The 23,604-nt window shown below is 38.8% G+C and overlaps 1 protein-coding gene across 3 annotated transcripts in view; it reads left to right on the top strand.

Moving 5' to 3' along the window:
* Positions 1-17,433, top strand: part of BST1 (bone marrow stromal cell antigen 1) — a 35,668-nt gene extending 18,235 nt beyond the window's left edge. For 2 of the 3 annotated variants that reach the window (XM_020992934.2, XM_020992941.2), the window contains 5 exons: positions 2,132-2,208; positions 5,501-5,593; positions 9,628-9,714; positions 15,018-15,077; positions 17,046-17,433. In XM_020992934.2, coding sequence (XP_020848593.1) covers positions 2,132-2,208; positions 5,501-5,593; positions 9,628-9,714; positions 15,018-15,077; positions 17,046-17,154 — 426 coding nt within the window. In that variant the 3' untranslated portion in view covers positions 17,155-17,433. The remainder of the gene's footprint in view (positions 1-2,131; positions 2,209-5,500; positions 5,594-9,627; positions 9,715-15,017; positions 15,078-17,045) is intronic. The other variant, XM_020992950.2, reaches the window with a different exon arrangement.
* The last annotated feature ends 6,171 nt before the right edge of the window (positions 17,434-23,604 follow it).

Genomic DNA, 23,604 nt, shown 5'->3' with positions numbered 1-23,604 from the left:
GGGTGCTCCAAATCAGCCTTCTTGCTGAGGTCTCCTGGGACAACTTGTCTGGGCCAGGCATATGTGGTCTAACACATCAAGTGACACAATTCAGAGATAAGAGACAAAGCCAAAATGCAATTGTGAAGCCATTGCCCTGGGGAAGAAGTATCAGGAAAGAAGTCGCTTGGGAAAGGCCAAAAACATTCCAGAGTTACCAGTCTAGGAAGGGGATTCCCCCTTTAACATCTTCCGGCCTCCTCCAGGTTAGTTAACTTGCTTGCTGAAAGCCAGAATTAAGGAGAGCTAAGGCTGGACTCAGTGCTTATAACGGGGATCAGGAAAGACAACATGCCAGAATCTTATTTTAAGGAACTCAGGAAGGTGGGTAGTTGCAGCAAATTGCTTTGACAGGGCCTACACTGTCTTTTTGAAGCTGTATAATAAGCATCTGGGGCATGGGCAGTAAGAATGGTTCTCTAATGGAATCCCTCCTCCCTTTCCCCAACTCCCACCCCTGAACAATGCACCCATTGCCGCCTCTGTAGCTGGGAAATGCCAGAGAATAGCACTTAGGTTCTACCTCATGAAAACCAGTCTTCTGAAAATTCCTAAAGGACTTGAAGTTTGTCTTTTTCGCTGTTTAGTTTTCATTTTCTTTACCTTACTTTATTTCCTTTTGCTATGTGCTTCCCTGTCCCTGACCCCAGGTATACAGTATCCTCATATCCTTTGCCTAATTCCTTCTATTATGGTGATCATCAACTTTACTCCCAATCTAGACACATACATTTCAAGGCCCTTGCTCTACTTGGTGACAGTAGAGGACAATGGATAAATGAATTCCTGATGATACATGGCAAAGTGGAAATGATAGTAGACTTGGAATTAGAAGAATTGGGTTTGACTCCCACCTTCCCTTACTAGCTTTGTGACCTTGGATAAGTCATTTGATCTTTGTGCCTCAGCTTTTTTATCCATAAAATTAGGGATACTTTTATTTCCTAACCATCAATAAGCATTTATTCCAACTTTACAGAGTGATTCAATTCAATTCAACAATGACTTATTAAATACATACTATGTGCCTGGAACTGTGTTAAACTCTGGGGATACAAAGGCATAGAAAACAGTCTTTACCTTCAAGGAGCTTACATTCTATTGGCAAAAGTGTAGTTGTGAGGAAAACTCTTTGCAAAAAGTATCATATCATATAGCAGCCTGGTTACTACACTCATGTGTAAGGGCAATCTTAAAATGTCACCATAAAATGCCTACTTCCATCCTAAGAGTTTGGGGTAAGTGTAAGAGTTTGGTTTTGATAACTGATGGGATAGACGATGCATATATGTCCTAAAATTAATTACTTGCATCTCCCCTCTATGTGATGGTTAATTAATAATAATTGAGGAAATAACCCGAGCTATATGATTTACTAGCAAAACAGGTATAACAAATAGGTCAAAGGACTCCTCAGTCTCCAAAGACCTGAATACAGAGTGAGACAGATTTTTATGTATTAAAAATAATTAATCAAAGAAAACAAGTTAATTATAAAAAAAATAACCAGGATACAAAATTAGGTAATCTGATTTCTAATTGGAGGGAAGATTGGGAGCTTTCCAAGTTGATAGTGAGGAAGAGTAAGTTTTGGTTAAGTTAAAAGGGGAACAAGTAGGTTTCAAGGTCTTTCTCTTCCCAGAATTAAGAGATGCTGATTAATTGAATTGACCTACATTTATGAAATAATAGATGAAATAATATAAACATCTAGTTTCCCATGGATCATTTGCAGAAAAACCAAATGGAGGAGAATACGTGTGGAAACACAAGATGGAATCAGTGTTCTTGAGATAGAATGTAATCGGTTCTCCTGATTCCCACACCAAACCAACTCTATTTTATTAAGCACCCTGCTATGTGCCAGGGACCACAGTAAATGGTGAGGATACAAAAAGAAGCAAAAGATAGTCCTTGTCTACAAGGAGTTCATAATCTCTTCCACTCTCAAACACATCCGCTTGAAAAAATTTTGATTTCTCCTAAGTGCTGTATTTATCAGTTGCTAATTATTTGATTTTTTTCTATTTTTTATGGTTTTTAATTTTTTAAAAAATTATTTGATTTTAAAAATATTTGTTTTCTTTCACAGTATGCACATGATAGCTCAGGGGTGATACATGTTATGTTGAATGGTTCAGAGCCATCTGGAGCCTATCCAGTAGAGGGGTAAGTGGAAAAGAACTAATACTACATAATATATCAGAGCAGTATCAAAAAGTTGATGGAAAAGAAAAACAGGTGAACTGAGAACCATTACCTGCAAACCAATCCAAATCTTTGCAATGCAAATGAAAACCTTTGTACATCCAGGTAGCAGAAGACCAATGAAACAGCTCTGGGAGCAGAGATGAACCTGCTCCAGACTGACAAAGAGTTCTAGAAACAGAAATTGGTAACTACTTGACTAATATTCTACTTATAACAGTGGCATTTTTCATGGTGAAAAGTTTTAGGGGGTTTGGGTTATGTTAGGGCAGGGGTGGGGAACCTGTGGCCTCGAGGCCACGTGTGGCCAAATTCAACTGAATTTGGATCAAATTCAAGCCAAAGAGCCACAGTTGAGGACCTAGAGGGCCACATGTGGCCTCGAGGCCACAGGTTCCCCACCCTGGGCTAGTGTGTATGTGGGGGGACAAAATGGAGGAGCTCATGAATTTAGAATAAGAAACCACAGCTAACCTTTTCTACTGTCTTGTTCCTTTGGCTTATGGGGAGGTGGAGGTGATCACAGGCTCTCTATGCCTGGGCCAGTGGAGTGCAAGCTTGGGCAGGTCTCGTGGAGGAAGTACCTACCCTAATAAAGTCATAGTTTCTGGAAGTATTGAAGTTAACAAGCCCAGCTGGTAGATTTGGCAACAAATTAGAGCCCTGGTACTTGCCACACCTCTAATACTGAGAGTGTTACGCGCAGGTTATGGGAGTGTCCCCTCCTCCAGTGCTTCATTGTGGTGCTGAGGTGGCCCTCCTTCTTGAAGATTATGCCAAGGGCATGTGAAAGCTGGCAAGCTGCAGCAAGCTGTAGAGACTTTGAGTACTGTCCTGGCAACCAGCCTTGCTGAGCATAGAAAGGATAATTCCCAAGTAGGTCAGGCCCTTGATGATGAATGGCCATGGCAACCCGTGCAGCAAAGGAAAATACAAAAATGGCTCAGAGCGCTCTTCAATGATTGTGGGGGAGGGTGCTAAAAATCACACATTTTGAGATTGTTTATTAACATCTCATGTTATTAACACCCCCCCCAAATTCTGACAGAAGAAAATAATCCATCACATATAAGATATGAAATTTTATAGGCATAAATGTAAAATTATAATTTAGATTTCAAAAATCAGTAACATAAGTATAATTTGGAGACAATATCACTTATATGAGTCATAGTATGGTATAAGATACTAAAACAAAAAGTGAATTTAGATGGCTTTAATAAGAGTATTGTGATCAGTAGAAGGGAGATGATAGGCCCAACTCTACTCTCCTTTGGTTAAGATACATCTTGAAAACTAGGTAGTTTCTGGATATTTGTTTTTAAGGGATATTAATAACTGGAGTAAGTCCCAAGGAGAAAAGACAGACTTTTTTTGGGGGGGGGTTAGGCAATGGGGTTGTGACTTGCCAGGGTCACACAGCTAGTGTTATGTGTCTGAGGCTGGATTTGAACTCAGGTCCTCCTGAATCCAGGGCCAGTGCTCTATCCACTGTGCCACCTAGCTGCCCCAAGACAGAATTTTTTTAAGGGCTATAAAACTATAAGGATTAGGGTGGAGCCAAGATGGCGGAGTAAAAGCAGTGACTTGCTTGAGCTCTCCCCCAAACCCCTCCAAATAAGTATAAAAATGGCTCTAAAATTATAAGGATAATTGCAGAAACTAGAAGACTAAATAAGAAAATTTAGGGTGTATAGGAGTATGATCTTAAAATGATAAAAAAGACTTACATAGAAAAGAGATTAGAAACATTTAAATCATGAAAATAAAATAGTCAAGCCCGCATTTATTAAATGTCTACTCTATGCCTCTGCTAATCAATTTTTAAAATGTATTACACATTCTGAATAGTACCACAATCATGTAAGATCAGTAAGGGGAGGTTATCAAGGACACGGATGTTGGTTAAGTTTAAAGAAGGATTTTCTAAAAATTAGAGTTGTTAAAAAATAGAATGGGCTAACTTTTTAGATAGTGAGTTCTCTATCTCTGGAGATGTCCAAGAATTTTAAAATATGGTAAGACATTACTTAAAAATATAAAAAACATTCTTAGCTCATTATAGAAGGAATCCATCTATCTGGCAGGGGTTTGGACTAGATTATCTCTAAGTTCACTTCTATTATGGGAATTTTTGGTTTCTTTTTATGAATTTTTATTATTCAGGGCTCAGGGCCATTCTTCCTGAAACTTGGTTAACTACAAGCCTGTCTTCTGTTAATATTAAACTTATCTGACCAAAATGTGACTTACGGAGAATAGTATTAAGGGAAGACTTTTGATATTCCTGAGTTAAGAAGCCAAATGAGAGGAAAAAGGGAATATAGTATCTTTAAAACTTCCCCAAAATACTTTAGTTGTGGAAGAATTTCCCTGATATTAAATCTTACTGACATGTAATTCCTTTCCTCTCAATTAGCCCATCATGACTTCTTTAACATATAGCCTTTCAGTTTTGTAAGTAAGATTTTGCAAACTCATTGTTTGATCTAGAACCTGAGTTAGTTTACCTATAGAGTTTATTTAACTAGGTTTATTTCCAGAGGGGATGTATATAACTCTGCTTAAGTAAATTTGCTCAACTTTTATGATGTTGAAGGAAGCATGGTTTATGAAATTAAAAAAAGACTTTTATAGCCTAAAGGAATGTATGAGATTGTAATATGTTAAAAAAAATTTAGTTCTCTTTCTCTCTGACATATTTTTGTCTATAAAACCTTGTCAGAAAATCCTAGTCTCTGTTCAGGGATTATTTTTCTACTCCTCTGAACCTGTGATTAAGCTAAAATCTAAATTTTTACCTGTTCAATATCTGTGTTGTGGTAGATAAATTTAAGCAATTCTTATCTACCACATGAACTTGATAAGGAAGTATTTCTTTCATAACACTTTTTAAATTAACCCTTCTAGTTCAAAGACTCTACGATTATACGTACTGTGCAGTTTAAATATGGAAAACAACCACTGTTCCTTCATTTTTTATGTTTAAGAATAATATTGCTCAGCATTGTTAAGAGATTTTCACATATCCCATTAAAGCCATGTTCAAAGCACGTGGCTTTAAATAACAAGCCTCAAGCCTTTGTTAAGACTATAGTAATTATTTTTCAATCAAGAGTACATAGAACAGAACACTTTTTTTAAAAGTAAAGTATATTAATTTATAATTGAAAAGCAATAGTATGCAAATATATTGGTACCTGAAATGAAAAGGGTGCTTTGAGAATTTAATTTTTTTCTTTCTTTCATTGAGGTTTTTTGCAGGTTATGAGATCCCCAACTTCCAGAAAGATAAAGTCACACAATTTGAGATCTGGGTTATGCATGAAATTGGAGGACCATATTTGTAAGTTAAGACTTTATTTATTAAAAGTGAGTAATTGTTTAGAAAAATAAGTGTACCAAGCTCGTAAACAAGCTATTTAAAAGCATGTGTCAAAAAAATAAAAGTTCACTCCGTGTAAATTGGCAGATTACTCAGGTTTCTAGTCAAATATTAGACAAATAAAGACAAAGATGTTGGTTCTCTGGGAAGATACAGAGATAAAGATAGTGTTATGTAATCAAAAGAGTCCTAGAGTTGGAATCTAAGAAGCTGGATTTTAATCCTGCTCTTCCATTTACTATCTATGTGACATTGGGCAAGTTATTATAGTCTGTGGGTTTCTTGCTAGCCACTCATTTGTTAGGTATATTCACATGAGGGGAAGGGGCAGCATGTTCCCAAGACAGTCTGATCTGTGCCTACCACAGCATAGCTGGTAGTCCAACAGGACCATCAATGTCATAGTCCTTGTGTGATCTTTCCCCTTCCACCTTCAAAGGTTGGGGAAGAAGGTTTGGCAGTGTTCTCCCTTGCCTGACCTACCACTGAGATTGTTTTGTAGTCAGGGCCAGAGGAGAGATGGTTAGCTTTTGAGGATGGTGACCTGGCTGTGGTGAGGGACCAGGTATTAGGGAATTCCTCAGTGTAGAGATTCTAATTTCCTCCTGAAGAGTAATTCTTCCTATCTAGTTTGTTCCAGTGAAGGTTTTTGTTGTTCAGTTATGTCTGACTTTTTGTGACCCCACTTGGAGTTTCTTGGCCAAGATGTTGGAGTGGTTTGCATTTTCTTTTCCAGCTCCTTTTATAGATGAGGAAAACTGAGGTAAACAGGGTGAGGTGACTTGCCTAAGGTCAAATAGCTATATTTAAACTTGGGAAGATGAGTCTTCCTGACTCAAAGCCTAACACTCTATCCACTGGGCTACCTAGCTGCCCCTCCTAATCTCATCAGGCTATCCAGGTAGGGCAGGAATTTATTTTCAGCAATATGTCTAGGTGGGACCTGAGGTGAGATGGAATCTGCATCAGGTTTTTCTTTACATAACCCTGCAGGCTGCATTTTCTTTGACCTCCAAGGTTACTTTTAAATATTTATTTTTATTTTATTTTTATTTTTATTTTTTACTTTTAAATATTGAAAGGGGGAGAGAAGACGGTTCCCTAAATTCACAGCAATACAGGTTTTGTCCATTTCCTCTGCACAGAGTTGTTGTTGCAGATGTGAAGCTCATGGTAAAGGGATGATATGGGCCACATTAGCTGGAAGAATGGGTCACTTGGTTTGTGCCCCATATTCTTGGCCCTCTTAGCACTCCATTATACTCATGCCCTGCCCCACCTTGCTGAGTTGGTGGTCTATCATCTCCTTGCCAGAAGACACTTTTCTGGGAAGCCAAGAGGCCTTAAGCTTTTGAAGCTGTTCTGGAAATCCTTCCGCAAAGCTGGGAGTTGGGAGGAGTGGGAGCCTTGCCTGGGTCTTGCAACCAAGAAGGCTTTCAAATGGTAATGTTTTCATACTTAAGGTGACTACTTCCAACCTAATCAAGAAGGTGAATGTAGATATAAATTTGGAGCAGAAACTTTGAAAGGAATTACCTAAAATGTAAATTCATTCAGTAGTAGACATGACTATACCATTAGAACTCCAGTTTGTTGAGGCTTAAAGAGATTTGCTGTGAGATTTGCACGTAAATGAGAACTTTGAGATTTTTTTCATTTTTATTTTGACTTTAACAAACTCCAAGTAAAATGGGCATTTCCATATTCACAGTAGAACAGATTAAGAAATTATACCCCTGAAACTGAAGATTTCTATTATGTAGAGCCTGCTTTTCTTGCTAAGTATATAATAAATTCAAACTGTAGCCTTCCAAATCTGACAAAGCTTGTCTGTGATTCTTTCTAGTTTTCCTTCTGTTCTCTACCTTTAAAAAATGCCTCAATGGTGCTTTTTCTTTTCTTTTTTTCCTCATCCTATTTCTATCATCTCTTGGCCTCCCACTCACACCTCTCCCCATGGGGAGAGAAAAAGTGGGAATAATTTTGTAAAAGAGGCAAATGGAGAAAATGTGCAAAGGTATTTAAAAAGGAAAAGTTAGGGGCCAACAGGAGGAAGCACACATTAGATCCGTGTTTTGGGAAACAGAAGGGGAAAGCCCTAGATGGTTTTCTTATCTACAGCTAAAAGGTGAGACTGAAAGGTAGGGGAGAAAGTTCTTCTCCGAATAGTAGAAAAAGCACTGACTCCCCTTAGAGAGGATCTGGGCTCAAATCTTAGCTCTAATGCTTATTAGCTGTGACCTTAGGCAAGTCATTTAATTTTCCTGGCCCTAGTTTCCCCATCTGTAAAATGAGGAGGTTGGCCTGTGATTCCCTTCTAATCTATTCCTTTGGTTTCTTTGAAAAGGCCCTCTTGACCTACTGAAGTTTCACCCCTGACTGAGAGCACTTCGGAAGGCATTTTATGATGATAAGTTTGGGTCAGTGGTTACCTGTCCTCAATATAATGCCTACACATTGATGGAGCTATTTTCTAATCTTGATTTAAACTCAAAACCTTCTCCCCTTTTTAATTCAAACACTTCTTGAAATCCTGCTTCCTTCATTCCATTTCCCCTCCTAACTGGAAAACATGTATAATTTTATAATTCTCTCTGTAGTACACTTTCATAGGAGAGAAAATGAATCTCTTATCCCACATAAATCCATTCAGGTTTAAAGGATAATAATAAACTAGGAGTAACCTAGAATTCTAGTACATTCATCTCATTCTATAGAAAAGGAAACTGAGAACCAGAGAGTTCAAATGAGTTGTTCAAGGTCATACAATAATAAGTAGCAGAACCAGGATTACAACCCACGATTCCAACTTCTGCAAATCCAATCTTTTTTCTACTCCAGAAAACCTTATGCCATAGTGACTTTCACCTCTTGCTATCTTCCATACTACATGAGGAGATAATAAATTTCCCTACAAGAAGCTCGTTTGCCTGTTCAGCACATTTATTAACATCTCTGTTTTTTCTTAAAACTTATTTAGACTCTCAATGCTCAGATGGCAAGAATTATATCTGTTTAACTCACTTTCAGGCAACTGTCAGCATGAGATGAATTTATTGTTACTTTGACAAGTAATAATACCTCTCACAACAAAATGTACAAAGTCAGATTTAATATATAAATGCTCTTGATAGTGGTGACTCATTTAACATAAAGTTGGCCAAAAATCAATGACAGAGGCATCATGGTACAGAAGAAAAGAGTACTGGATTTAGAATCAGAAGTCCTTCAAGGATTTACATTGGCAGGGAGCAAGTTTACAACATTGCTCCTCTGGTCAAAAGCCTGTTTTTTTAGAGTCCTTCCCAAATACATAACACTCTGCTAGGTGAGGGGAAAAGACATTTCTGAACTCTCAGTGCTCACAGTCTTACTGGGGATTGAGAAGGAGCTACAATGGCTCTTCATTATCTACTACATCAGTGGCTCTGCCTTAGTCTGACCTTCTTCCAAAATTACCTAGCACTAGAGGAAGAATCCTGCCCTAAAGGATGATATCATAGCTCCCCAGGACCTGCTACAACTTTGGTGGGTCTTGGTGCCCTCCAATGGTGCATTGGGATACATTATGTAAATCAATTATATCTATAAGAAATAAAGATTTTCCAACAACCACCATGAGTTACAAATCTACAAGACATATGTAGGTTCTTTTCACATCCCTCCTGTGGCATAAGGGAAATCCTAGTGGTAACTTTGGGTCCATGAGCTTTTAAAAAATTTATATTTTGATAATTGTACTTCAACATAATTGATTTCCTTTGTAATCCTACATATTTTATTGTATATATTTTTAAAATATTATTCTGAGAAGGGTCCATAGATTTCACCAGCCTACCAAAGAGAGGCCCATGACAAAAATAGGTGTAGCCGGTTTCCTATCAGCCACAGTGGGGTCACCGCTGATTATTACAGTTTGTGGTAATGAATCATCCCAATCAAGTTGGTCCAACAGTCAGGAGAAGGTCCTTAAGAGTTGAAATTTTATTTTACAGAGAATCTTGTGGGGAAGGCAGTGTGAAAATACTGGAAAGGAGACTGAAAAATATGGAGTTTAAATATGAATGCATTAATGATTACAGGTAAATGGAATCTGTTTGGTGGATATTTAGAGGGATATTCATATCCTGCCCAAGGTTGTATTGGCTAATTGATAAGGTAATATTGCTGATTACTAAGTTAGTGTTGCTTAATGGTTTGTTACTGGGTCTGGAAGACAGTATTCCATAGTCCAAAGAACTTTTACTACTGAAGGGGATATTTCTGTCAGAGCCTATCTACTTAACCTCCCCATTTTCTTCCATGTCCCTTCCCAGTAATATTGTCTGTGGTTCCCAGTGCAAGATATCTACTAACTATCAGCATTACATCATTAATAAGAGAGGAAGCAGGAATCAGAGAATACCATGATGATGGAGCTGAATGAGAGGGTACATGACAGACTAGGAGTTGGGAAGAACTGAGTTTGAATTCTTTCTCAGATACTTATTAGCTGTATGATCTCAAGCAAGTCACTTTACTTCTTGATCTCTTTAGGTGCAAAATGGTGATAATAATAGCACCTTGCAAGCTTGTTTATTATTATTTTATTTGCCATGAAGCCTTCTCTGAGTAATCTAAGCCAGCCCCTTTTCCTTTGTTAAACCATTTCACTTAGTACTCTGCAGTTTTGCGTTTAATCATTTTATGTGTGTTAGGTCTGTCCCCTTAACTGGGTAAGGAGTCCCTTGATAATCAAGTCTTTACAAGACTTTCTTTGCATTTCCACAACACATGGCACAGTGCACAGCAGGTGCTCCATAATAAAATAGGATCATGGCATTTAGATATGGAACAGATCTTAACGATGTTTAGTCATTTTCAGTCCAACTCTTCATGAACCTTTTTGGGGTTTTCTTAACAAAGATACTGGACTAGTTTTTTTTTCTTTTTTTTTGCAGGGGGGTGTGCCTAGGCAATGGGGTTAAGTGATTTGCCCAGGGTCACACAGCTAGTAAGTGTTATGTGTCTGAGGCCGGATTTGAAGTCAGGTCCTCCTGAATCCAGGGCTGGTGCTCTATCTACTGTGCCACCTAGCTACCCTGATACTGGACTAGTTTTGCCATTTCCTTCTCTAGCTCATTTTACAAATGAGGAAACTGAGGCTAACAACGCTAAGTGACTTGGTCAGGGTCACACAGCTAGTGTTTAGGGTAGGACTTGAACTCAGGTCTTCCTGACTCCAGGCCTAGTACTCTTTTCACTGTACCTCCTAGCTGCCCTAAGAAGAGACCTTAAAGATCATCTAATTCATTAACTTTGTGTTCACTAACTTAAAAAAAAATCAATAATTGCTTTTCATCATAATTGATTTTCTTTGTAATCCTATGTACTTTATTGTATGTTTAAAAACATTACTCTGAGAAAGGTCCATAGATTTCACCAGACTGCCAGAGGGGCCCATGACCAAAATAAAAAATAGTTTAATATCCCTTGATCTAGTCTAGTTCTATCATTTTACAGAAGGAAATGCTGAGGCCCAGAAAGAAGTCCCTCAGCCAAAGTCACATGGGTAACCTAAGTTTCTGATGCCAATCTCAGGGTTCTTTTACCATACCACCAACTCTTCAGAAGTTAAATGGGACAATATGTTGACTAACAGAAGTGGGGTAGCTGATAAAGTGCTAGTTTCAGCATCAAGAAGACCTTGGGTGGGGCAGCTAGATGACACAGTGATAGAGCACCAGCCCTGGAGTCAGGAGGATTTGAGTTCAAGTCCAGCCTCAGACACTTGACACTTACTAGCTGTGTGACCCTGGGCAAGTCACTTAACCCCATTGCCTGGCCAAAAAAAAAAAAAGACCTTGGTTCTAATTCTGCTACAGATACTTAATAGCTGCGTGACCTTGAGTAAGTCATTTAACCAATGTGAAAAATGATTTTTCTTAGTAATCATTATCTTGGAAACTCAGAGCTTCTCCCCAACCTCCTTCTTTCAAAGTATATTTTTTCTTCAGAAGGACATTTCTGATAATGAGATGGTGTTGAGTCTCCTTACCCTGGTCAAACCCCAACCCAAGCCTGAATTGATTTAATCAAAGGTAGGGAAGTTCCAGTGTTCTGCTCAGGCTTGGGTGGAGACAGATTCTTCTGTGTAGATAGCCCAAGGCTGGGAGTGGTTTGGTATGGTTAGGGAGTGGTCTGATAAAAAGATATTTCCTCTGTCCAGAGGTAAAATGGGGTGATATCAACCCTTGTTGAAAAGGCATATAAACTGGGTACCTCAAACCCCAAATCGATCCCAGTTCTAAACTGGCTCCCTTAGGGGGGCTCAGTCTTTGAAGGCAGCTTTGCATGCATGCTACCGGCTTGAGAGAAGTAAAAACATGGACTCAGACAACCTAATTTCATTTGTCTTTCTTAGATCAAACTCTGCCAAGTTGACACCTAAGACTCAGGTTCCCTGTTCTGTAAAATGAGGATAATAACACCTCCTCCCTCACAGAGAATCTCCTTGCAAGGATCAAAAAAGATAATGTATTGACTGTTAGGCAGTGCCAAGGACCAGACTCTGGCACCTGTACTCTACCATCCTTTCCATATCTTTCTCAGGGGGTGATAATCAAATCAACATTACCTTTGCACTACTAAGTATGTGACAATCTACTCCCCTACGGCTGTCTTTAGTATCCTTGCCCTTCTGAGCTGTAAGGTGAGCCAGGCCAAAGTTCTTTTTTTCATCACCACCTTTCCTTGAACCTATCCAGGTTCCCATCCCATCCGTCCGTTGTACCCTATCCCATCCTTCCGTTGTGGCCTCTGGAATCCCTGTTCTATTTTTAAGAAGTTGCCCTTCATATTAGACCTGTGCCTTTGATTCAGAAATTATTTTGTATTTATTTTTATGTAAATGTACTTTATGCAATGGCTACCATTTACCTAGGGCTTGAATGCTTACTAAGTGTTTTACACACGTTAAATCATTTTTATCCTTGTAACAGCTCTGCAAAGAGAGGTGCTATTGTTGAAGTTTAGGGGTTCTGGGACTCCAAAATCACAACTTGTGGGTCCTGACCAAAAGAATTAGACCCAAGCCTTCTTTCAGCCAAAGACAAGGCTTATTAGAACAGCTGTCATATTGGGCAGACTCTTAAGGAATCTGAGCTGTGGCTAGATTTTAAGAATCTCAGCCCCTTGATAGAGACAAGGTGGACCTCATATACAGAAAGACTGTGGGAGGGATCTAGGTGCGGCCAAGTAGTTTGAGGTGACTGAAGGGGGGGTCCAAGGAGGATCTGGATGGGACCAGCCAGTAAACTGGGGTGAACAGAATGCCTGGAACCTGGACTACATGGCCAAGGGAGAATGGAGTCTAGCTAGGATTAGGGCTAGGCTAGGTTAAGGGTAACAGAATTGGGAGATTGGGAGTAGCCACAATGAAAGGCCATTTGATAGGATTATAGCCTCAGGGGACTGCCAGAGATTTGGCGGTTTTTTCCTTTTTAGGGTCCAGATCCCAACCCCATCATTATTATTATCCCCCATTTTACAGATGAGGAAACTGAGACAGATAGAGTGACTTGCCCAGAGTCCCATAGCTAGTAAGTGTCTAAGGCAGGATTTGAACTTAGATCTTCCTGCATCCAAGTCCCATTCCCTATCCACTGGGTACATATTGCTTTTCCTCAATAAAATATACACTCTTTAAGGGTAAAGACTGTTTCATTTTGTCTTTATATCCACAGTGTCTGGCACAAAGTACCCACTTAATAAATGCTTGTGTCAAACTTGACACAAGTTTGCTTTGCAAACTTGAAAGTGTGATGTTAGCTATTATTATTAACTCTTTAAGCTGCTTCCCCCCTCCTTTAAGCTGCTATTTGTAAAGCACTTTACCTGCTATAGAAATTCTAATCATTATTATTATTTCTCTCTAAAGCCTTAGTGATGAAAAACAAAGCAGTAGTAAATGACAAACACATTCATTTTAAGGACAAGTTTTTTTTCCCTCCTTAACTTAATAGATTAAAATAGATGTCATCCTTAAAAACAAAAAGAAAACCTCAAATAAAGTATCCCACATCATAACCCTGTTAAGGCTCTGAGAGCTCTCCCACTTCTGCCTCCTCTCAGGGAGGAGAGGTCCCTGAATATCCAGTGACTGGCAGCAGGAATTAAAGAGTACAGAAGGTTCAGTGGAGTTATTCAGGCTCAAACGGGTCTTCTCCTGTTCTCTTGGGAGTAACAGTGGAATACCACATTGCATCATGGACTTTGCCAATCTAGAACACATCCAGAGAAAGGTTAAGTATGATTTTAGAATGGCAGAGGGTCTTGAAACCACATCACAGGGGAACTCCTGGGCATTTTTAGTCCAGAGAAGATAAGACACAAAGGCTATATGTGATAGGTACCCTTAAATATCTGAAGGGTATTCATAGAAAAGAAGGATATGATGTATTCACTGTAGTTTCCACAGACAGAACTAGGATTAGTGGCATGAGTGTGCTGGTAAATGTTTAACTGGCTGCCCCTTCCCCCAAATGTAGGAATGACACACTTTAAGATTCAATTTGCATTAAAATTTTCTCCATTGCTTCTTGTGTCTGGACAATCAACAAAACAATAAATCGAGCCTCAGTTTGTAGGGTTTGCTGATTTCCAAGGTGTAAACGTGCACGTTGAAAATTTAACAGTGGGGAAGAGCTGGCTCCACCATGTCCAGACAGTGGGTAGAAGGTACAGTGATCTTTCTAATGGGTGGAGCTGTCTGAAAAGGTAATGGTCAAATGGTGAGACCGGCTGGTGCCTGGAAGTGTTCAGGCAAAAGCTGGTACATTCAGCATGACTAAACAAATTCAGGCTTCAGGCAGAGGGCGGATCTTAGAGGATCTCCCAGGCTGTTTCCTGCTCTGAGGTTCTGTGATTCTCTGAGGCCCTCAGGTGGTCACTTGGGAGAAGCTGTGGGACCACAGAAAAAACTCATCTGGGAAGAAAAGGTAGTCTGCTGCAGCCAGGAGGAGATTACATTCAAGGCAGAAAGAGAAACTTTATTATTTTTAAAAATATTTATTTAAAGCATTCAAATTTTAAAATTTTGAGTTACAAATTCTCTCTCTCCCTCTACCCCATCCTCCACTTTTTGAGAAGGCAAGTAATATGATGTCAGTTATACAAATGAAATCATGCAAAACATATATCCATATTAACCTTGTTGCAAACCACAACCAAAAAAAAATCAAGAAAAATTTTTAAAAGTGAAAAAATTATGCTTTAGTTTGCGCTCAGAGTCCATCAATTCTCTCTCTGGAGTTGGATAGCATTTTTCATCATGAGTCCTTTGGAATTGTCTTGGATGTTGTGAAATAGAAACTTTCAATAAAATCAGAATGATTTCTTCTTACAGACCTGTGAAGCTCCTGAAGTGCCTGGACTATCCTGCCCATGCTGACTGCATCTTTAATTCGTAAGTCATCCTCTGACCCCTAACCAGTGCCACACCTACCTAAGAAAGTTGGGAGTTAGGGTTTACACTGTACTTTTTGCATGATGAGGCAGGAAGAGCTCTGTACCTGGAGTCAAGAGATCTGGGTGCGAATTCCACCTCTGACATTGCTAGATGTGTGATACAGGCAAGTCCTTTCAACTCTCCGAGCCTCAGTGTCTTCAATTGTAAAATGGGGACAATGATACTTGCAAGTTTATGTGTGTGTGTGTGTGTGTGTGTGTACATGTGCATATTTTGTTGTTGTTTAGTTGTGTCTAGCTCTTCATGACCCCATTTGGGGTTTTCTTGGCAAAGACACTGGAGTGGTTTGCCATTTCCTTCTCCAGCTCATTTTACAGATGAAGAAACTGAGGCAAACAGGGTGAAGTGATTTGCCCACAGGGTCACACAGCTAGGAAGTGTCTGAGGCTGGATTTGAACCCACAAAGATGAGTCTTCTGCACTCCAAGCCCAATATTCTATCCCCTGTACCACCTAGCTGCCCATTTTGCTGTCATTGTGCAGTCATTTCAATCATGCCCAACTCTTAGTGACCCTATTTGGGTTTTTTTTGGCAAAGAAAAAAACTATAAATACATACATACACACACTATACAATATACATATATACATATACCTAATATACACACATACATATATACATGTGTTATATATGCACATATACATATGTGCCTAGATATAATGTGCTTTGAAAACTTTCAAGTGACATAAAAACATCAGCTATTGTTATTCTTTTTTAATTGAAACAAGACTTGGAACAGTTTTTCTTGTTTCCTTAAGAACAGCAACAACAATAAACCACGAGCATGGTGCTGTGGACCTAGAGATGGATTTGGAACCTGGAGATGAGTTTGAATTGCAGTTCTGCTACTTACCATCTTCGAGCCTTTGGGCAAGTGAGCTTCTCTGGGTCTCAGTTTCCATATCTATAAAATGTGGCAGTGGGCCCAGATGGTCCCTAAAGTTCCTTCTAGCTCCAATGCTCTGACCAAACATGAGATTTTGGATGATGTGTCCTCCTCCTCAAGCTACTGAAGGAAATGGAGGAACAAAGATTAAAATGGCTTTACAGAAGCTTCATGGCATATTCACTGGAAAATCAAGACCACCATGCCCACCTGGCAGGTCATTTTCTATCTTCAACCCTCAGATTCCTCATCTATGAAACTGGGGTTGGACTAGATGACCTCTGAAGTCCTTTCAGTTAGAAATCTATGATCCTGTCCCATGATACACAAAAATCTTAAAATGACAGTATACATCTTGATTTACTAAGATGAGTTCGTTTCACAAAGAAATTATTCACTTTATGAAAAGATTTTCCAAAATTTATTTTAAATTGGGTAATTTGTCTTTAAAAAATCAGTTTATAGGGGCAGCTGGGTGGAGCAGTGAATAAGAACACCAGCGCTGGAATCAGGAGGACCTGCGTTCAAATCTGACCTCAGACACTTGACATTTACTAGCTGTATGACCCTGGGCAAGTTGCTTAACTGCAGTTGCTTTGCCAAAAAAAAAAAAGTAGTTAAAAAAAATCAGTTTATGTAACGCATATATTGTATAAAGCAAAGTAATCTTGTGCAAGTATTTGTCACGTGAATGAGAAACCTCAGGAGGTAGATGGGGTACAAGTAAAAGCTGATGGTGGGCTCTGCCTTGTTTCCTGTAGCTGAGGTATCAGGCATTCCCAGACAGAGCCAGGATAGCTCAATAGAAGTGTTTCAATGGCAGCATTAGATTCATCAGCTAATAGATTTCTATTAGTATTTATTTCATCCTGTACCTTAAAATTTCCAAGGTCCAAGCCTGTCCTTCGAAACAGAGTTCCTATTGGCCAACCTCTCCCTGCGGTTGGGAATAGAGGCAGGATAGACTTTTCTTTCTATACCAGCTGACCTATGGCTTTCTTTCCTTTTGTATTTTCAGAGCGGCAGAGTCAACGCAACAAAGATTCCCATCTCTTTTTGGAGGAAAATGGGACCCCAGCCTTATGTTTTTTCTTTTCCTGACACTGGCTTCAGAAATTCAACTTTAACTTCTTAATGAAATGAGAGATTTTCTGAGAGTGATCCACCCCTAAAAGAGACTTTAGGACTGGACTGGGCCCCTGCACAAAACCATTGATTTCCTTTTCATAGCAGATAATAACTTATTGGGAGTGACAATAGCCTATAGCTTTGTATTACCCTTCCCCATCCAAATAATTACTCTCTAAATCATGGAGGTTTTAGATGCCTCAATTAATATACAGACATTTCCAGATTTATTTTTTACTTTTTACTTTTTCAAATAAAATTTGTTATTTTTCTAGCTATATGAAGTAATCTTGTGGTAATTTGGTATAGCACTGAAAAAGTAGATTAACTTGGATAGTACTGTAATTTTATTACGTTGGCTTGGCCTACCCATGGGCAATTAATAGTTATGTCTCCAGGTGTTAAGATCTGTCTTTATTTGTGTAAAGAGTTTTGTAGTTACGTTCATATAGTTCTTAGATAGATCTTGGCAGGTAGATTTCCAAGTATTTCATATTTTCTGTAGTTATTTTAAATGGAATTTCTTTTCTATCTTTTCCTTTTGCATTTTGTTGGCAAAATACAAAAATGCTGTTAATTTGTGTATATTTCTTTTATGTCCTGTAAATTTACTGAAGTGTTTTCATTTTTTAATTCAATTTTCCAGAGTTTCCTAAGTCAATCATCATATCCTAAGTTAAATTTTAAAAAGATATGGACAAAAGATGAAAGCTAGGGCAGGTAACTCAGAATGAGCCCCCACTGGTGAGAAAAGTCAAGGATAACAAAAATGTGGTTTTGGGGAAAGGAGGAATATGAAAAAAAAGGATAGAGTCAGTGCTTAGGTTACTAGGAAACCCATAGGACAATGATTCAAGAAAATTGGAGGCAGTGAGATTTCATGGACTTAGCTTCTTAAGCTAACCCTTCCACCCACCCTTACCCCTTTGAAAGAGACTTGCAGTTAGAACAACCAGGAAGAAATGGCAAATGGGAGGATGGGAGAAGATAATTGAAAGCAATTGTACAGATGACGTGCTAAGTTGGAGGAGAGGTTGGGAAAGATCACATTCAGAGGCTATTTGCTGACCAAGGATCTATAGAAAACCCATGTGTTGCCAACCCAGAGTAAGTAAGGAGGGGAATGGTAAATGTTCTTCTCTTCCTTCTCCTTCTTATTTCCATTTCTCTAACTCAGAGAAAGCAAAACTCTCTGGAATTAGTTAATTCCATTATGTCTGTAATCCATGTTTCCCTTAAATGTTTACATTTCTAATGCTTCTAACCTGTGATAAAAACATTAGCCAACATAAATTCCAGCTCATTGTTGTATATTAATTAGTGTTCATGTATCTAGGTGAAAGGATGGGGTGTATGGACAGGTAGAGTTTCCTTTTCAGAAATGAAAGACTTAGAGATGTCTAATTGAATTAGGCTGGGAGCTTGCAGTTAAAGTTCAGACTCACTGAGGGACAAAGTGGGAAGACTGGAATTATACTTGGCACACCTAATAAAGAACTTGAAACTAGGGCAAACAGTAAAATTTGAGTCTATTAAAAAAAATCCCAGAATAAGCAATGTTGGGGAAGCCATGTTGGTACTCTGATTTTGAAAAGAAAACCATGACTCTATGAAAAGAGGAATAAGGAAATTCCCAAGCATGCTCAGACAGGACCTCTGGCTCAGGGCACTAAGAACATCTCAGACCGCTGGCACTTGGTGGCTTATACTTGACACAGAGAAGGTAAAACTCTATTTAAAAAAAAATAATTTTTTTAGCTTTCAACATTCACTTACACAACCTTTTGAGTTTTAAATTTTCTCCTCCTCCCCTCCTGCCTCCCTCCTCCCTCCCTCCTCCCTTCCCTTATATATCTGATATAGGCTGTACATATACATTCCTATTAAACATGTTTTCTCATTAGTCATGTTGTAAAGAAGAATTAGAACCAGTAGAAAGAACCACAAGAAAGAAGAAACAAAAGAAAAGAAAAGAAAAAAAAAAGAGCAAATAGTGTGCTTTGATCTGCATTCAGACTCCATTGTTCTTTCTCTGGTTGTGGATAGCATTTTCCATCATGAGACTTTTGGAGATGACTTAGATCCTTGCATTATGAGAAGAGCTAAGTCTATCAAAGTTAGTCACTGCACATTGCGGCTGTTACTGTGTACAACTTTCTCCTTGTTCTGCTCACTTTACTCAGCATCAGTCCATATAAGTCTTCCCAGGTTTTTCTGAAATCCACCTGCTTACTATTTCTTATGGAACAATAGTATTCCATTACATTCATGTACCACGACTTGCTCAGCCATTCCCCAATTGATAGGCACCCCCTCAATTTCCAATTCTTTGCCACCACAGAAAAAGCTGCTATAAATATGCATTTTTTGTACATCTGGATCCTTTTCCCATTTTTATGATCTCTTTGGGATGCAGCCCTAGAAGCAGTCTTTACTGGGTCAAAGGGTATGCACATTTTTAAAGCCCTTTAGGTATAGTTCCAAATTGCTCTCCAGAATGGTTGGATCAGTTCACAACTCCACCAACAATGCATTAGTGTTCCAATTTTCCCACCTCTTCGACAACATTTATCATTTTCCTATTTTGTCATTAAAACTCTATTCTTACTTGATTTTTTTCCCCCAGCAAGAATGATCTTGAGGCAGAACTAAAATGGCTAGCATAATGTTGACACCTATGCTACATAGTGAAATAGTTAGAGAAATTGCTAAATTGAGAATTGAGAAATTCATGTTCAGTACCATGCCCCAGGTACTGAAAGGATCAGCAGATACAACAACTAAGCCATTGGTAGTGATCTTTGAAAACTTAAGGGAAATAGGAATGTTGCTTCAAGACCAGAAAAAGACAAAAAGAGAAAATAATGGAGTCTACAAACTATAGACCAGAGAACTTGACTTAGATTACAGGAAAAAGTTTAGAACATGTTATCAAAGGGACAGTTAGAGAACATTTAGAAATGTTACAAAGAGGGATGAGTGGAACAATAATGGGTAAGGATAGCTGGTCATGATGACAGGACAAAAGCTTTTCTTGGCTTTAAGAATAAGTTATGCCAAATTAATCCATTCCTTGGACTTATAAACATGACTAGGTCTCTGTTCTTTTTTTAATCTTTCACTTAGGAAGAATAAACACGTATACAGTTGGGTACAGAAGTACATTTCATTCATTCAACAGGGAAATAGGAGGGAAATATGAGAAAGGTAGAAGGAGAATTGGAGGATGTTAGATTAAGGGAGGGATCAGTCCCAGGCAAAGCAAGCTGTAACTGAGGAGGTACAAAATATTTACGTCTCTTTTGAGGTAACAAAGACTGGAAATCTGAGAGAGTGCTCATAAACTAAGGAACTGGTGGACAATTTATGGTATATAGATATGATTGAATATTATGATCTCATAAGAAAAGACAAAGGTGGTGTGGTTTCAGATAAACCTGTAAAGATTTATATGATCTGATACCAAGTGAAGTGAACAGAATCAGAAGAAATGTTTACACAATGACAGCAACTTGGTAAAGGCAAACAACTTTAAAAGAATTAGGAACTCCTATTAGCACAAAAAGCAATCAGTATTCCAGAGGACAAATGATAAAACATACTACCTCCTGATAGAGGTGAAGGACTCAGTGCAGAATGAGACAAATAACTTCTTTAGACATGGCCAGTGTGGACATTTGTTTTGATTGACAATACATGTCTGTAATAGGGTTTGTTTTTCCTTAATACTCATCCATTGCCTGCTCCTCTCCCCCATGCTGGATTGGGGGGAGGGATGGGTGAGAGGGCATATTTTACTGATTGAAAAAATAAAATGTAATTTAAATAATAAAAATCTTTCACTTGACCCCAATCCACTAAAGGTATCATCTTATGTCTTTGTTCACCACCAAGCCAGCAACCAAGAAAGAGCCATCTTTATGTTCATCCTAACTTGTTGCTTCTACTTCCTCACTTCCTAATCTTATCAAATTTATCCAGCTCTTGCAATTCAACATGTCTGAATTGAACTTATCATCTCTACAAATTCCCCCCTCCTCCAAATGTGTCTTTTTGTATTGAGGGCACTATCATCATATGCCATAATTGTTCAGCTATTCCCCAGTTGATGGGCACCCCCTTAGGGACCAGTACTTTGCTGCCACAAAAAGAGCTGCTGCAATATTTTTGCATATATGGATCTTTTTCTTGGTGGTATAGGGAAGTAGGCCATTTTGGAAGGAGTGTAGTGCTTGAGGGGGAACAAGGTGAAATTCATCTGCAAAAAACAAATTGGAGACTGATTTTGAAGGAACCTCTATATCCAATGACACCAAGACATAGCTATATCTCAGTTAAGAAAAGAAAATTGACACCACACAGAAAACTTTTGCCCATAGAACTTTAAACATGCACTTTGAGCTTTTATTCAAATAGCCAGTCTGTGAAGGTTTTTTTTGTTTAAAAGGTAGAAAAGTTCTCCTGCTGAACTGCTGGTGGAGAGAGAGGTAGGAATTTCACTCCTTCTCCTCTATCCCACCTCCATCTTTGGAAGTGAGTGTCTCCATCTTTTTAATCACTCCCATTCTGCTCCCACAGATGGGACCTACCCTCTAGTTACTGATCTGTGCTCCACTCCACAGAGATGTTTCTCTGAGCTTACCTGGAATAGAACAATGAGGGAGGAACTAACAGTGAGAAACCCCACAAGCCCTACTACCAGAAAGTGTGAATAGGCATGCCACATTCCATGAGAAGATGTCCTTTTGTCTCCAAACTATGGCTCACTTGTGTAATCTCATCAGGTAGATTGGGGAACTATTTCAAATGATTAATGATTTCTCTGATAACCCCAACTTACAGAGAAGTTAAGTGACTTATGCTAAGTCACAAATCTAGTAAGTAGCAAGACAACTCAGGGCATCTGACTTTAAGCTCTTTCCTCTTTGCAATTACATCATCCTGATATCACAGTAATATGGTTAGAAATTATGATTCCAGAGGACTGAAGATGAAGTGTGCTACCTACCTCTTTATAGAGATGTGATAGATTCAGGATGCAGAATGAGACACATATTTTTGGATAGGCCAGTATCATTTATGCTTAACAATGTATTTGTTATAGGGGTTTTTTTTAATTCAATAGGGAGACGGAAAGGAAAGAGGGGGAGGAGAGAGAGAGAGAGAGAGAGAGAGAGAGAGAGAGAGAGAGAGAGAAGAGAGAGAGAGAGGAGAGAGAGAGAGAGAGAGAGAAGAGAGAGAGAGAGAGAGAGAGAGAGAGAGAGAAGAGATGCTTGTTATTTTAAAAAACTCAATAAGCTGGTCAAATTTCTCATTTCCTGTTATGGCCAGTACACTTCAGATTACACTGACTTTGAAAGGAATGTAACAGTAAATTTATATCTTCTGATGTACAGAATACTTCTGCAGAGCCTAACCTGGTATCTCAGTGTAACTTTGAGGTAAGGGTTAGATACTTTGGTATCTTCCTTAGTGCCTAGAAAACTACTAAAGGTAGAATGATTCCTAAACAAATACTAGTTGAATTTGAGGGGTGTTGAGAGTCTTGCTTGCTCCAAAGTAACTCCGTTATCAAGTTATACCTGCAATTGTCATCTTGGAGGGGATAACTTTAGTAATCCACTGGATCTGAGTCACAAGAGTAGAGACAGAACTGGTTTCAAATTCCGCCTCTGAAAATTAATGCTTGTGTGACCTGGGATAGATAGCAGCTTCTCTGAGTGTCAATTTCCTGATCTGTAAAATGAGTGTAAAAATATCTAGGATATTTCTTTGATAAGATTATCATAAGGACCAAATTAAAAAAATATATACATAGTGTACTTTGCAAGCCTTAAAGTGCAACATAAATACAAGGTGCTGTTATTAGGACTGTTTTCACATATGTAACTATTGTGTCAGAAGTTACCATGACATGAAAGGTCTGGGTTTAAGAAATTTGTTTACCCTTGACAGGTAGCCCTCACCCAGAAAATTTGGAAAAATCTGTATCTGACATCATCCAATAGGGTGGCATCAATTCACTTTGCAGTTCACAGTTCATAGGGAAAAAAAACTGATTACAGATTTCTTGGACTTTAACGACACTTTTCAGTGTTCTGTATAGTCTCAGTTCCAGCAATGACTCAGAAAAGGTCGCAATAGAGCTGCCTCCTGAAGCTCTTCATTGAGTCCAGGAATGTCCAACATTGTTCCCTTTGCAACTCTTTCTGCAGTTTCCCATAATTCACACAAGGTGGCATCAGGCATCACTCATATACATCCCAGGCTTTATCAGAACATTTTTTTTGGAGGGGGAGTCATAGAGCTTTGCTCTGTCCAGTGCAGACAGGAAGCTCTCCAGAACACTCTTGCCTGTGAATAGAAACAGTTCTTCCTGCATCACAGTTTTTGTGTGTTTGAGGATGGGAGGAGGGTACCTTTTTCTATTGTGACCTCTCATTCTCTCC

Source organism: Phascolarctos cinereus, unplaced genomic scaffold, assembly GCF_003287225.1.
Source record: "Phascolarctos cinereus isolate Bilbo 61053 unplaced genomic scaffold, phaCin_HiC Scaffold_9;HRSCAF=440, whole genome shotgun sequence".
Taxonomy (NCBI): Eukaryota; Metazoa; Chordata; class Mammalia; order Diprotodontia; family Phascolarctidae; genus Phascolarctos; species Phascolarctos cinereus.
Note: the sequence above shows the minus strand (reverse complement) of the source record. Positions and strands in the feature narration are given on the sequence as shown.